Source organism: Theobroma cacao, chromosome 1 (assembly GCF_053813885.1).
Source record: "Theobroma cacao isolate CCN51 chromosome 1, ASM5381388v1, whole genome shotgun sequence".
NCBI lineage: Eukaryota > Viridiplantae > Streptophyta > Magnoliopsida > Malvales > Malvaceae > Theobroma > Theobroma cacao.
In genome coordinates, this window is record NC_142639.1 from 6,018,819 (window position 1) to 6,033,437 (window position 14,619).

The window sequence follows — 14,619 nt, forward strand, 5'->3', positions numbered from 1 at the left end:
GCTCAAATCAGGCTTACAAAAATGCCAATAGATAATCCTATCATCTATACGAAAAACCCATCCCGAAGTCAATCATTCAAGCAATGCCCTCAGAACCACCCCACTATACAAGAACAAGGGCAGAACAAGTAAGAAAAGGAAACAAGACCCTTAAGCATGTTCCCACTTCTTTCAAATCCTTGCACACTTTCGAAGAGGCACCATCCATTATCACTCCATCAAAACCGCAAGCAAAGCATCCCAGGTGAAAACACATTCCTAAAGTGAAAAAAGAGGAATATCACGATGTCAAATTATGATATCAGAATAAGTGTTGCCCTTATTCATTAGTCCTATTATGATAAGCTTGTTTATGCTTAGGACGTGATGTTCAAATCACGCGATAGACTCATAATCTTTTACGCATGAAATTTTTATTTTCTCTGTGTATGAAGAGAGTATTAAGGCGATAAAGTGACGTTTAGTACTTTACAATGCAATGTGATTACAGGTATGTGATTGCAGGGAAAATAATATTACAGTGTTTGGTATGCAAGCAAAATAATGATTAAAATACAGGGAAGATAACATTGCAGTATTTGGTTTGCAAGTACTTTGTTGGGAATGAAATGTTAATTTTTAAAATTACCCTTATTTATTAAAATACAAGTTTAATATACTTGTATTTTTTATTGTTAATTTTTATATAATATCATCTCTTAAATATATTTTTAATGTCATATATTTTATTTTTATTTTTTACTATAATCTTATATATTTTATTTTTATTTTTTTAATATAATTTTTTATATTATATATTTTATTTTAATTTCTTTTACCTATATTATATAAATTTTAATTTCTTATATTTTATTTTATTTTAATTTTTGATTTTTATATTATATATTTTATTTTAATTATAATGCAACAAAATGTTTTTAATAAGGTAATAAAATTGAAGGGTAAAAATGTCTTTAAAAATATTACAGAGTGCAATATAATGTGATTGCATCGCAATCTTACATTACAGTGGTCTGTTACAAAACAAGCACTGTAATGTAATTTAATTGGGCACATTGCAAGGAATGTGCTTCCACTTCCTCATACCAAACGCTACCAAACTTCTAATTATCTTCTCGTTTAATTTAGAACCTAGCATTAACAATTTACAAATATAAAAACAGGATCAAAACTTTTATTGAGGCAAGTGCTACTGCACAAGCAAATAAAGCCATCTAAATTCATCACCTGAAACCACTCAACAAGAAGAGTTTGAAATGAGCTGGCATATTGACTTGAGCTTGGCTATATTAGGCTGGCAATCATATGATTTTGGCACCTTGTGATCTTGGTTATTCGACCTTGGTTTTGAGCTAGTGTTTTTTCAACCATGGAATATTTATATATCCCATTCATCAATTATTTGTTGCTTCAAAATTATTATAACACTTTTGAGCCAACATTTTCTTCAAGTATAATGAAAATATAGGCAGTTCTATATACTACCTTGTTTACATTTTCTTATGCATTAATTTACTAGTTTATTTGGTCTTTTTTTGGGTCAAATCTTCAAAACCTAAATAAAATATGAAAACCCTAAGGAAACCCTTCTAGCAGAAATGTGACAAATGGCTTCTTGTGCAACTAACTTTACCTATTCCACCATTTGCACGATTAAAAATAATTGGGGGACTGTCTCAAACTTGCTGTCTCCTCAATAAATTAAAATGCAAAAGTCTCAATCTTTGATTTATAAATGGTTAATTGTCTATGGGGATTTTTTTTTTCTCTCTACAAATTCAGTCAACTATATTGTTAGAATTCAATATATGATAAAGTTTAGGGTTTGACATGGGTGGAGGCTTCTAGGTCAAATGTTAAAGTTGGATTAATAATTTCATTTTATGTAATCTTTGCTTGTAGAGGATGAACAAATTAAACGATATAAAAACTATGCAATTCAAACAGATAAAACTGTCTGAATATAGGTGAACAAAAGCATCCAAACACAACATTTCGTTCACCCAAGACAACCTTAGATTCTTACTAAGGTTAGGCTTTAACTGTTTCTATTATGTTTTAATTCCACTAATCAATTTGTTTCAAAACAAAAATTCCACTAAACAATTACACGGTGGGTATTATTCTTGTGATTAATTTACTTAATTATAAAAAGGAGTAATGTTATTTTATTTTGTTTAATTATCATTTGTCGGATTACTCATAAGTGGTATGGATGTAACAAATGACAAGTTCATTACCCGTAAGTAATTAGACAATACAATTATCAAACACTTTATTGTACTATCCTAATTATGAACGTTGTGAACACTTAAACGTAATTAATATTCGAAGTTTTGATTAAATTAAAAATCTCTAATACTTTGATTTTCGAAGGAAATAATCGATATTCAACAAAACAAATACAAACCATATCAATTAAATTATAGCTTACTCAATGCTGTCAACACATTTTATTTATTAGATATGATGTTTGCTTGCACTAGTCACCATTAGCCGGTTGAGAGACTTTAGCTATTAGGTTAATTATATTATAATAGATTATATCTCGCAATCTTGCTTATGTCGTGTTAACACAGAAACTAACGAGATTTGGTCAAGATATTAAGTAAACCATTAGACCTTATGCTCTCTAACATCACGTTTTGAAACTACAAACTCTAGAGAAGTGTTGGTTTGTTTCGATCCTCTTTGCGGCTTGGTTCACGATATATGCTTAATGTCACGTGTCGAACTTTAGTTGAAGCTTGTGCAGTACTTTGTCCGGTAACTTCGACAGCCTCCGAAATTAATTCGATACCTCATATGACTTGAATCCACTTACTGTGACACTTATCGCGGAGCTGTTTATTCTTTTTGGTATCTATGAAAACTTATTTGGCTTGAAAGGAATGGAAGTGGATTGGCAGCCAGGTCATTATTGCCATTTGATCTTGCAGTCCGACCCATTATTAGTGGTAAAGGAGCAGAACTTTTTAGGGGTGGTGGTCCTAATAGCCATATTATTCACCGGTGTCAGAGATTTCTTGAAATGAAACTGGCGGCGCTTTGTTAAGCAAGTAAGCCTCGAAGCAAATTACTAGTACTTGTTATGCAGAAGGGGCCAGCCTCACATAACCTTTTTGTTTGAGCTTCACCTTCAGAATCTCAGATATAATGCCCTCATTACAGGAGAACATCTTTTCTGGCATTACTAAGCTTATGGCTTACCGTTTCTGGGCGAGATTTGGCAACATATTTAGGCCCGTAAAGCAAAGACCAGGGTTAAAATTTCAAGCCTACTTTGCAATCAGGTTGAATTTTGTATAGAATGGGGTAAAAAATTGAAATCAATATGAATTCATGGCCATATAACCATAAATTTGAGCATAAACAAGTTAATAGAAGTTTATGTTGAAGATAGCAAACTGGAAACTGCCTAATATCAAGTCTCAGATAGGTAACTACCTACCTCAAGATGAGTCTTTCTTTATAAGAAAGAGACTAAGACAGATAAAGAAACAAGCAATTATAAAGTATAAACTACCTGTTGTTGAGTTAAAATACAAGGGAATGAACTAGGCTAACCATAAGCAGCATAGAGGTATGAGTAAATGGACAAGAAGAACAAATCAAACACAGCATTCGAGCAGTGAAATCATTGTTTAGTGGGGCTGTGTAGATGTAGAAGTGTAGTGATTTGTTCCCTTTTCACTTTGTTATGGAGTATTTGTTTTCTACTGGCAATTTAGCATGTCTCTCTTATCCACATTCAGTATGGAGCCCCCACTAGACCAATTGAAATATCTCTATGTTCAATCAAAAACTACAAGTTTCCTTGTTAGCCTCTGAATAATTCAAGAGTGAGTTAACTAAAATTAACATCAGAAAAGTAATATTAGTGCGCAAAACTACTAACAAACCCAGCAGCATAACACAAATACCTTTGCATGCTCAGATGGTAGAAACAAGAAGGGAAGAAATGGGAGGTGGAAGCCAAAGATCTCAAGCTGAACTTGTCATTTGATTGACAAGAGGATAGCACGTCGACTGGCCAAAACAAAAATTTTCTCATGATGTATGTATTTCAGCAAAGGAATGATGCTTTGACTGCAATCAACTGAAACAGAAAGCAAAGAACCCAAACTCGATCCACTCCCTAAATTAACACAGCAAAACACAAAAACAAGATGACAATATTCAGACACAACACATGTACAGAAGACAGATCCAATCTTGCTCACCACAGAGCTTGACTCCATGGCTCTACCGCTTACGTCGGCTGGCAAAATAGTTTATAGCCATCCTAGAAAATTGGGTAAGAGTGAAAAATATTTTCAATATGGCACGACCCTTTACAATTCCCTGCCTCATGCTTCTTGCAGTTCGAGCTATCACTGGCCCTGATACCTCAGTTTTCTGATTGGCTACCACCTGCACCGAGGCTAATCAAGTAAAAATAGAGTAAAATTCATGGTATCCATATGAGAACTCATAGCAAATACCCAAAAAGGCAATAAATTTGAAGATAACCTGATGGAGAAATGTTTGTTAACCAACGCAATCTCTCCTCAGCTAAGCGAACAGCGCTAGTTGAGCTTCTAACACCTCGAGTAATCTCTTGCCTGTAAAACAAAAGAAACAATTACTTCAAGATAGAATTGTGTATTATTAGTCAAAAAGGGGGAAAATATATTTGAATATAAGGGGGAAAGGGAAGAGAGACGAGATATTAGTGACTTTAATCAAACAAGTAAAATACTAACCCCAAATCACTAAGCTCCATTGTTAAGTCACTAATCTCCATGCCTGACAACCGAACAGCAGCCATTGTATCAGGAAGCTCTTCCCTGGTGACATCCATTAGCTTCTCTAGTGACTCTGCTGCTCTCTTGAAAGCCTTTTAGAAAAATAAATACAAAATGGACAAGTATATAACGTATCCTTCAGAACTTCTAACATCAATCTTTGAAATGATAGTATCTCTGAACTTGAGGTTGTTTTAAGAGTTACCGACCAAAAGAGTGGGGATTGCAGAGAAAAAAAGCCAAGTTGCCGAAACTGCCACCTACAAAAGATTTGTGGATATGTCAGAATCATAACATAATGTTACCTCAAAACAGAATGTGTTGATTGTTTGAGTGTGCGCGAGCACTCTGCAAAAACCATTTCAACTAAAAGATTTTCAGAACCAGAAGTCAACTGAAACCTAATTCCCTTGCCGCAGAAAGTATATTACTTTCATGGATTATAGAATCAAGTCATAGAAGGGAAATTTATTTCAAATCCCAACAGGCAAGATGCCCCATTGGGACCTGACTTTTGCTGTGAGTCAACATTACTAATAATGCTACAAGGATGTCGGCAGAGGATTTCAATGTGAAAGCTTATATGCAAAACCATGTCTTCCAAACCAAGAAATTTTCAAACAGGTTTGGAAGGATGAAAGACTTCTCAGTTGTTCATAAACTTTATTGGTCTATTTTTGGAGGTACAACAAAGAACTCAAGGAGCTTCAGCTAAGTACTAGAAAGACCTCTCGCTAATATTTTGGGACAATCCAAATACGAATTTCTCTGTCTAGCGTTCTTCAAGTTGAATTCATTATAAGGAGTTAAAGCCTTTTATCATGAGTTTAAAGGGCATAAACTAGATAGACTTATAGTCACATTGATATCTCTTCGACAGCTATTTTACACATATTATGAAACTAAGTATTCATTTTTTGATTTGGGAAGGGGATTCGAACTCAATTCTTCCAGTCTATAAGCCAAATGCTCACATGCAAAATTCATTTGTTCTTTACTAGAAAAATTCATGAAATTTTTTTCTCTGTAAAAGAATGATAGCGTAAAAATGCTGATTCAAATTTGGATTAACTATTTTCTTTTGTTCACGATTACAAGTACATTTCAATTTCATTACAAAATCAGAGCGAAATTTCCAATAATGAGCAACAAAAATTAAGGTAATAAAATAAAAGTAATTAAGGAGAACTGACAGCGCAAGCGATGACGTTGAGCACGCGGATGTGGCGGTTGGTGAGGGTCCATTGAGAGAGCTGGAGACAGGAGGACCCCACGGAGGAGACATAGTGAGTAGAAACCGGCGGCTCCGATGAGAACGATGACGATGATGATGGTGAAGCTGAACCGTACTCTGATCGAACGGAGAGAGAAGCGAAGGGGAGAAGCGGCAGGCGGGGATCACTGAAGCGACGGAGTGGGCGGATGTTCTTGTTAGTAGGGTACGCGAGATCGATGGAGGTGAGGCTGAGGTCAGCTACCTGTAATTTTAGTCTACACAACATTGATTCTGATTAATGCCTGCAATTTCTTTCGTCTGGTCTTAAAACCTTCTTAGCTCATCGCACTGCAATCTCCGGAAATTTCAAGTTTGAATATCAGTTTAGTTTTTTTTTTTTTTCAAGGGCTTAAAAGGAATTGTCTTTTACTGCTGTTTCTTTGTTCTACGTTTGGACAGAGCTAAATAGCGATGAGCGGTGAAAAGGAGAAGTTAAGCTTGATTTTGAGCTTTGAGTTTTACAAGTTAGTCCAACTTTGAGCTTTTCATTGACTCATTTCAAGTTCAATTTTTAATATCAAGTCACTCTATATATCATGATTTACTATAAGTTGATAATTACAGAGGCCATTAGAACTTCATAAGAAATCTTACAGATTTTTATATTAACATTTTGGGCTAGATTTATGTTACAAAAATAATAATAATACAATATAATATATATAATTAATTAATTTTATACATAATTTAAGTCTAATTATTACCGTATAATTCTGATTAAATATTGTAAATTTAATTAACTAACAATATTGCATTATAACTCTAACCAGATAATTAATTCAATTATCTTAACAAAATTAGTTAAGCTTAAGCTTAAATGATTTTTTAAAAAAAATCATTTATTCATTTTCAAATATTTAAATTTAAAGGTTTCGATTAAATACTCTTTTCAAATAAATACTTCATATCTTAACAATACCATTATCGGACCCCAACCCCATCCCGAATTGCTGCTGCCTTTTGGCAGAAGCAAAATTACGGCATAGCTTAGCTTGCTACTGGGAATAACTAGCACTGAGAATCGGAAGAGGAATCATTTTTTAATCTTTTCTCTTTGCAATTTGCATCTGGGGTTTTCTCTCTGGGGCCAATCTCAGCTATTGGTGTTGATTGATTGAACATCAAATTTGGAAAATTCCCTGTACAGCAATTCTATACCGAAGCTGAATGAAAGAATTTGATAAGACATGTTAACACAATTAAGCACTATCTTTCGTTTCTTTGTTCATTAGTTAAACTACTCTCAGACGAGGAATCCAGACCCAAGCACTTAAGAAATGCTAGCTTAGCAAGCCTGAGATAGTGACAAGGGTGATAACAATTTTGATTTGCTTCTTTTGATGAAGGGCCTTCCTTTTCTACAGTGTCTTCTCCTCTCCCTATCCTTCTGCTTGTTCCTGTGGCTATCTCACCCTTCATACTATGGATTTCTCCAACCTGCCAATACCCAATATCCAATATATTAATCATTATTCCTTCCTCAAACACTATCCACATTCATATATGCCTTTAAACAAGAAATCTAACTATTATTATTGTTGAAACCCACACTTGATTTGGCTTCCAATTTATAGTTAAGATAGGGATGGAGATTCAATCTATAAAAGTTCTAATTTAATAAGGTATTTGATATCAAATACACTATGCCTCAACCAAAATTGTTATTATGATCATTAACCAATGATCGTTGTCCAATATAATGATTAAACATTGGGATTGTTTACATAAGAGAAACAGGATTAAAAGAAAAAAAAAAAAGAAGAGACCTTTACTCTAAATCACTTCTTTCCCCTCATTCTCTTCCAATTTTTTCCTATTAATCCAAATACACAGTACCTAGGAATAATCAGAACATCAACAACATATATCTCAGCATTTTTAATCGTTTCTCCATCCAAGTTACGACAATTTTCCATTCTGTGGAGTGGATTGGCAAATAAACAGAAACACTGAAAACAAATTAAGTACAGCCAACATGTTGAAATTGCAAACTAAGTTTCAAACAAGTTAAACCAAAAGCATTGACAATTTTGACACCAACCATGCAACTTGAACAAATAAAAATGAGCTCAAATTAAAAGAGAGAGATAGACAGAGGAAGACATCAAAACTTCCAACTGAACCTAGAGCTAGAGTCAAAGAAACAGTCAAAAACCAACTATCCTCAGCACTCCTCCTTTCTTCCCCCATGAAAAGGGATTAAAAATGTGCCTCCCAATATTGGTACTTATGAAAAAGACAAATTTAAGAAGGTGTGAGTGAATTATTAGCATAATTTAATAATAACATCATCATGATATTTGGTGCAACTTTGTTTATTTATTGTATTAAAGAAAGTAGCTTTCACTCCAAGCAGACAAGAAAATGAACACTCAATTAAATAAAGAATTGCAGCCTTACATAGGCAGGCAATTAGACAAAAAAATACAGGTGTCCGTCTTATTTCTTTATAGGAGATAATATTATCATACATATATAAATATTAATGGAGTGGTAAAAACTAATAATTAATTTAGAAATTTGACTGATCAACCTGAAATACCAACTAATAAAAAAACTAAAATAGAAAAGCAAGAAAAGAGGACACAAGAATTTGGGAAATTCCATGGGCAACGCAAAAAAAAAAAAAATTACTATCAACGAGTAGACATTACAATGGTCAAGTTCATCCTAATACCTCACTACAATAATTATACGTCTAAGATTTCCAAGTGTTTCCTGTTATCTTGATGGTAAGTACACAATCAAACCTGTTACTCAAGAAAAAGAGCATACAAAACTAAAGCAAACTTCTCTTCTCTCTCTTTCCTTGCTCTCTACTCGAGGCACAACCCAAGGCTCTCTTTTACATTTGCAACCGTTTCTTCTAACCTTTAGTCACCATCCTCCAACTTCTAATTTCCAATACAAACAAATGTGGGGTAATGGATTTTGAATTTACAAGTCACAACCCAACAAACCCTTTCCCTGCTTATGGAATCAAAAAAATCTACTCACCATCATGACTCTCCTACTTGAAAGTCATCAACCTCTTTTAAGTTTACAAAGTTTCTTTCCAATGTCAACCTCCAACCACCAACTTCATTCAACAAGTTAAGTCCAAATTTATTGATTTTAGGCTGAAGGTTCCAACCATCACAGAGTTCATTTAACACGGTGAGGGCCGTTGATTTAACATGAAAACGATGGAATTTTTCAGCCAAACTCAACAAATCTCCACCTTGATTTGAAAAATTCCTCCAAACTGACAATTTTAGCAAACTTCCTTAAACATTTCAATGTTTATTTGCTATATGAATGATCTTTCATATTTCATAGGAGGTCCTAGTCCTCGCCTCCTCTGTGAAAAAGGTGTAGGTTGCAACAGTGCTTCGAAGTAAAAAAACTGTGTGTTCTGTCTCTTAGTGGTAAAGGCATGAGGACTTACTTTGTCGATGTGGTGCTTAAACCAGTTGCCTATAAGAGGCAAAGTGAGAATGAGACCAGATGTCGCTATGGTTTGGGCTTAGGCTCAAGCTTCTTTAGTTTCTCATAAAACTTAATGGCCTCACTGAAACTAGCATTGAAGAAATTCTTTTTCGAAAAAGTCAAGTCAGTGAAATTTTACGTAAAAAATTGAGTTGTGATTTGCAAATTCAAAACCAACCACATCAGTTTTGTCTGTGATAACCAAAACATGGTAATTGAAAGTTAGGGGAAAAAAAAGGTTGCAAATAAAAAAAGAAGCCTTGAGTTGTATCTTGAATAGAAAGTGCAGAAGAAAGCAAAAAGGTGAAAGAAAACTTTGCTTTAGTTTGTAAGCTCCTTCTCTTAGGTGATATTCACTATCAAAATAATCATAAACACATGAAAATCTTAGATGGGTAATTATTCTAGCAAGGTACTGAGGTGAGTTTGACCATTGTAATCTCCCTAGAATTTCTTCTTTACAATCCTCATAATTTCTCATGATCTATATTGATTACTTTATTTTCCCACAGCAACTAAGTAGTAAATTAAGATCTAAGCACAACAATTCCTTTAGGAGCTTCATTATCTTGCCTGTATCCCCACAGGCTTGTACCCGGGTCCTATCAGACCGAAAATGGAACAAATTTAATTAGGCAGCTAATCTGTGAAAATACTTAATGGAACAAATTTAATTAGGCAGCTAATCTTGCACTGCATAAACGTTCAGCGGGCCCAAAGACGGATTGGGTAGTAAAGAAGAAAATGGTTCCATTTCAAAAAGTTCTTCGCAGAAATTAGAAATTATTGTTCGTTATATTTGCTTTAAAAAATTTTTAAAAAGGATCCTCATACCAGGGAAGAAAAGAAATACCATGCTTCCAAGTTTCAAAAAGCATAAAGTCAAGAAAACCTTCTTTTGTTTTCAGTGGGGAAGATTGGATTTTTGGCAGAACTTCCTTATTTTGTGTTAAAGTCAAGTGGGAACTAATGGAAAACGTTTAAAGGTTGCATTCGGGATGCCAACTCCTACTAAGAAAAGGCATTGCTTCTCAGGAATGGTTTACTACTATTTCACTGTTTTACTAACAAAAAAGACATGATTTTGCCAAATTCCACTGTATATACCATAACATAAAAAAAAAAGTGGATCCAAAATTATTGAAGAAATTAGCAAGAAATTTTAGTTTCTGTACCATTTGTAGCCTCTAAGTCGCTAAATGCTAGCCAACTTTAATAAATAGATAAATAAATAATAGTCTCCAACGCTTCTTTGGACTTGGTCTTCTTGGCGAAGAAAATATTAACCCAAAACAAGCCAACGGTCAGAACCAATTGAATAGCAAAAAAAGAAAAAGAAAAATTTTATATGGAGAAGGTTTGGGGGGGGCGGAAGATAAATAGATTAAGAGACAAGAAAACGGCAGAAGACAGAGAGAAAGTGGATACCTGGGAAGCCTGGAAGCAAGTGGACACAAGTCTTGTATTTTGCTTGAAAACAGGTTTTTTGTCCAGCTGGGATTCGGGGCAAAGGGATGCGGAAGCTGAGGAAGTCCTGTCGGGGAGATCCAGAGCGGAGAGGCTGAAGCAAAAGAGAAGAACCACGAGAAGGAGCATGACAAGTATTTGGATCCATACTAGCCATGGAATTCTGTAGCTTTCAATTGTTAGTTCGTCCCCAAAATCAAACATATTTGTCTTTTCTCTGGCCCAAATATATGTAAAAGTTGTCAACAAAATTTAGAGGGAAAAAAATTGAAGCGAAGAATGGTAGGTGAGGGAGAGAGAGAGAGACCTGAGAGGGATGGGCAAAGGGCTGAAGAAACAAGGGGGTGGGTTAAAAAGGAAAAGGTGAGGAATCCGTAGGATTTATGTGGTTGATTGATTGTATTTCTTTTATTTTCCATGTGAGCTGAAGCTGACGAAACAAGTAATATTGAAAGCGAAATAATTATAGTGCAAAGGACCACGCGCACATTAGTAAGCGTGGTGAATCGGGGCAGTGTTTAACGAAAGGTGTATAGCGAACTTGCGGCATTGTTTTTCTAAGCTAGATTCTCAGGTTCAGAAGAAAAGAAAATCAAAGGAAGCTTGATCGAATGTAATTGTTCACAAGTACATTAACTGCCCTCTCTTTCTCGACACCCAAACAAGAAATTTCATGAATTTTCTCTCACTTTTGCACTGAAAACAATTAACTTAACCTTCTTTAAACAGGAAATTTTCACTTGCATTAAATTGAGTTCTCTGGGTCTGGTCAATTTCACAGGATACGAGAGTCCTAGAGTCAAGCGTGTGCACATCACGATCCTCTGAGAAGCGTGGAACTGTAGCTTGGAGGAGTTCCATGTCCAAGTAAATAACACCGTCCAGGGTCGAGGCAATGGCGTAGGCTTACCCCGTCTGGACAGCCAATAGCCCCTTACCGTGTCTTTGCATATGCTTCTATTTAATTTTCTAATATCTATGTTCCCGGCAATAATATTTTTTTCATAGAAATCATTGCATTAAATTATTAACAAAAAAATAAAGTAATTAATATACTTTCATATTGTTACTAATAATTAGAATTTTTTTTTGTATATCCTACATGTTAGTTTCCATAATAATATATAAAACATCTCACTTATAAGTATTTTGTTGCAATTATACAATTATCCAATCATAACAAAAATTTATGTAGAGACCGTTTATAAGTATAGATTATATATAACATTTTAGTGAAACTTACACAATTATGAAGTATAATAAATTAATTATAGTACAATCATTGTTAGTGATATGTTCTTATTAATATATAATTATTAATATTTTTTTGGTACATATAATTATTAATATTTTAAATAAACTAAAAGTGTCTAATACAAACTTTTGATATACCAAATTTAATATAATTTTTAAAAATTTATAAAATAAAATAACAATTCTGATAATAATGATTTTTAACTTTTTAAATTCGACAAAAATATTCACATTTAATTAATTAAAAATCTCAAAATATATACATATGAGTATAAAAAAATAAACAAGAGTATAGGCGTAAAGAACGGATGCGGCAACCATATATCATGATTACCCTGTCTCGCCTATCAAACAAAAAAAGAACATCCCGTTCAAGGCGATTTCCATTTTGCCATCCTGCCGCCGAGGAGGAAAAGCGTAAAAGAAAAAGGAAGAAGGCAACAGTAAAATGGCACCTCGTCACCGCCACGAGCCAGCCACGCAAGAGAGTGCGCTGACGTGGGTGCTCAAGTAGTTGACACGTTTCGAATTTCGTTTAATCCAGCAATCATATCGTTGATCATCATTAAATCATTGGTAAATTAAATACATTCGGAGTAAACAGTAGTAAAATTTTGTGGGGAATGGGCAAGTGGGTTGTCGACTCACGTGGAAAGAACGTGACTTTTTGGCAATGGTAATAATAATAAAAAAAGGTAGCCAGTCAGCCAGCCATCGGTTCAATCTGGGGCGGTTCATTCGGGTCCCCCACCCCAGGGGGCGGCAACAAAGGTGACTATGGATGGGGACCACCGGGCAGGTTCATTTGTCAATACGCTTCGTGTCAGGAGATTAAGTTGGTGCTTTTCCCATTGTTTTTGCAGCAATGGTATTATTGATGTGATTAATTATTTCTAAATTTGGTTCAAGCGCTCATCATTATGCTCACGTTATTTCCATTGGGTCATAAATTAAAAGTTAGGTTCAGAGGAAAAGTAAATCTTAACCGATGGGATGACCAACCGTCGGGCCATTGCATTTATAATCACAAGTTCAAAGGGTTAAAAGAAAAAAAAGCTGGACACAATAAACACAAATACGAGATCTAAAATCCAAGGGCAAATTGCAAGGTTTTGCCTCCACGGAGGGTAGCATTCCTTAAGATGGAGGAAATTTTTAGTGAGATTTTAGGGTGGTCCTAAAAATGTTGTTGATAAGGGCACATCAAAGCTTAAGCTAGGGAGCAGGGCCTTTGTGTCAGGGCAAAAACCTTGTGGAAACATAGGACCAAACTCTTCAAATCAAGCCATCTTCAACTTTACTTTTTTTTAAGAAAATCAAGCGACCTCGATTTTGTCATATTTATTAGACTTTTGCCTAATAATGCTAAATCTCAATCATAATAAATTGGTCATTTTATGTGCTAAAGAATTAGAATAAGCTACATTCATGATCTATAAAATTTGAATTGTATGTTGATTTGATCCCTATAATTTAGAAAGTCATTGGATGCATACATTTAATGAAAATATTATTAATGGAGTGACCATTTTGTCATAACATTAAACTTATAAGAATCAACAAAGTTACTTTCCAAATTGTAACATCCGCATAGGATGTACCACAAATTTTGAGCATTAGGAATGTAATTTACTCAAAGAATTATAATAGTAGTTTTTGAAAAGGTATAATAGTTTGCTTTTTTTAAAAAAAGAAAAGATATAATGTTTAAAATTTTTTTGAATTATTTAAAAAAAAATTAATTTTTTTTTATTTTTATATTATATTCAATCAAATCTTATATTGTTATTTTGAATCAAATAAACTCTTATTATTAATATTTGACTAATTATTATTAGTTAAAATATTACTTGTCATTAATTAAAATGTTACTTATCATTTTATATTTACTTGATACTGACATGAAAGGTGAAAAATATTATGATAATGATATCAAGTCACATCAGCATATTATGTCATTATCTATTATAACATATCAATATGTCATATCAATATCACGTTATAGGATAATAAGGGACATTTTGAGCAAATCAATTACTAGTTATAAGGGTTTATTTAACTTAAAATAAAATATAAAAATTTGTTTCACTCAAAATAAAAATATAAAAATTTAATTATACGAAATAAAAAAATAAAAATTTATTTAAATTTTTAAAAATAGTTTAAGAGCATTTTTTAGGATCATGCTTTTTGAAACTAATCATTGAAAGAACCACAAACATGTGGACCAACCTTCCCAAGCTAAACAAAATCTTAGCCCTTTGGGCTTTTGAGTTATGAATGGGCCTGATTCCTGTGGCCTGAGAAAGACCAGCTAGAGTGACTTCACTGGTAAAAAACTCATATTTGACATTTAGTAGTAACAAA

The 14,619-nt window shown here is 33.7% G+C and overlaps 3 protein-coding genes across 3 annotated transcripts in view; all 3 read right to left on the reverse strand.

Moving 5' to 3' along the window:
• Positions 1-3,969: 3,969 nt before the first annotated feature.
• On the reverse strand, positions 3,970-6,289 carry LOC18611668 (uncharacterized). Its single transcript, XM_018114422.2, has 5 exons — positions 5,981-6,289; positions 4,997-5,047; positions 4,746-4,879; positions 4,513-4,604; positions 3,970-4,424 (listed from the first exon to the last, which is right to left on the reverse strand). Exons 1-5 carry the CDS (start codon positions 6,287-6,289, stop codon positions 4,246-4,248), a joined length of 765 nt encoding a protein of 254 aa, XP_017969911.2. The 3' UTR covers positions 3,970-4,245.
• LOC18611676 (shikimate kinase 1, chloroplastic-like) overlaps positions 6,274-14,619 on the reverse strand; it is a 52,559-nt gene continuing 44,213 nt past the window's right edge. Inside the window, exon 10 of the mRNA XM_088802941.1 lies at positions 6,274-6,314. Within this exon, the coding sequence (XP_088659067.1) occupies positions 6,274-6,314 (41 nt within the window). The remainder of the gene's footprint in view (positions 6,315-14,619) is intronic.
• On the reverse strand, positions 7,190-11,352 carry LOC18611669 (uncharacterized). Its single transcript, XM_018113862.2, has 2 exons — positions 10,960-11,352; positions 7,190-7,500 (listed from the first exon to the last, which is right to left on the reverse strand). The coding sequence occupies exons 1-2, from the start codon at positions 11,200-11,202 to the stop codon at positions 7,270-7,272; spliced, it is 474 nt and encodes a 157-aa protein (XP_017969351.2). The 5' UTR covers positions 11,203-11,352; the 3' UTR covers positions 7,190-7,269.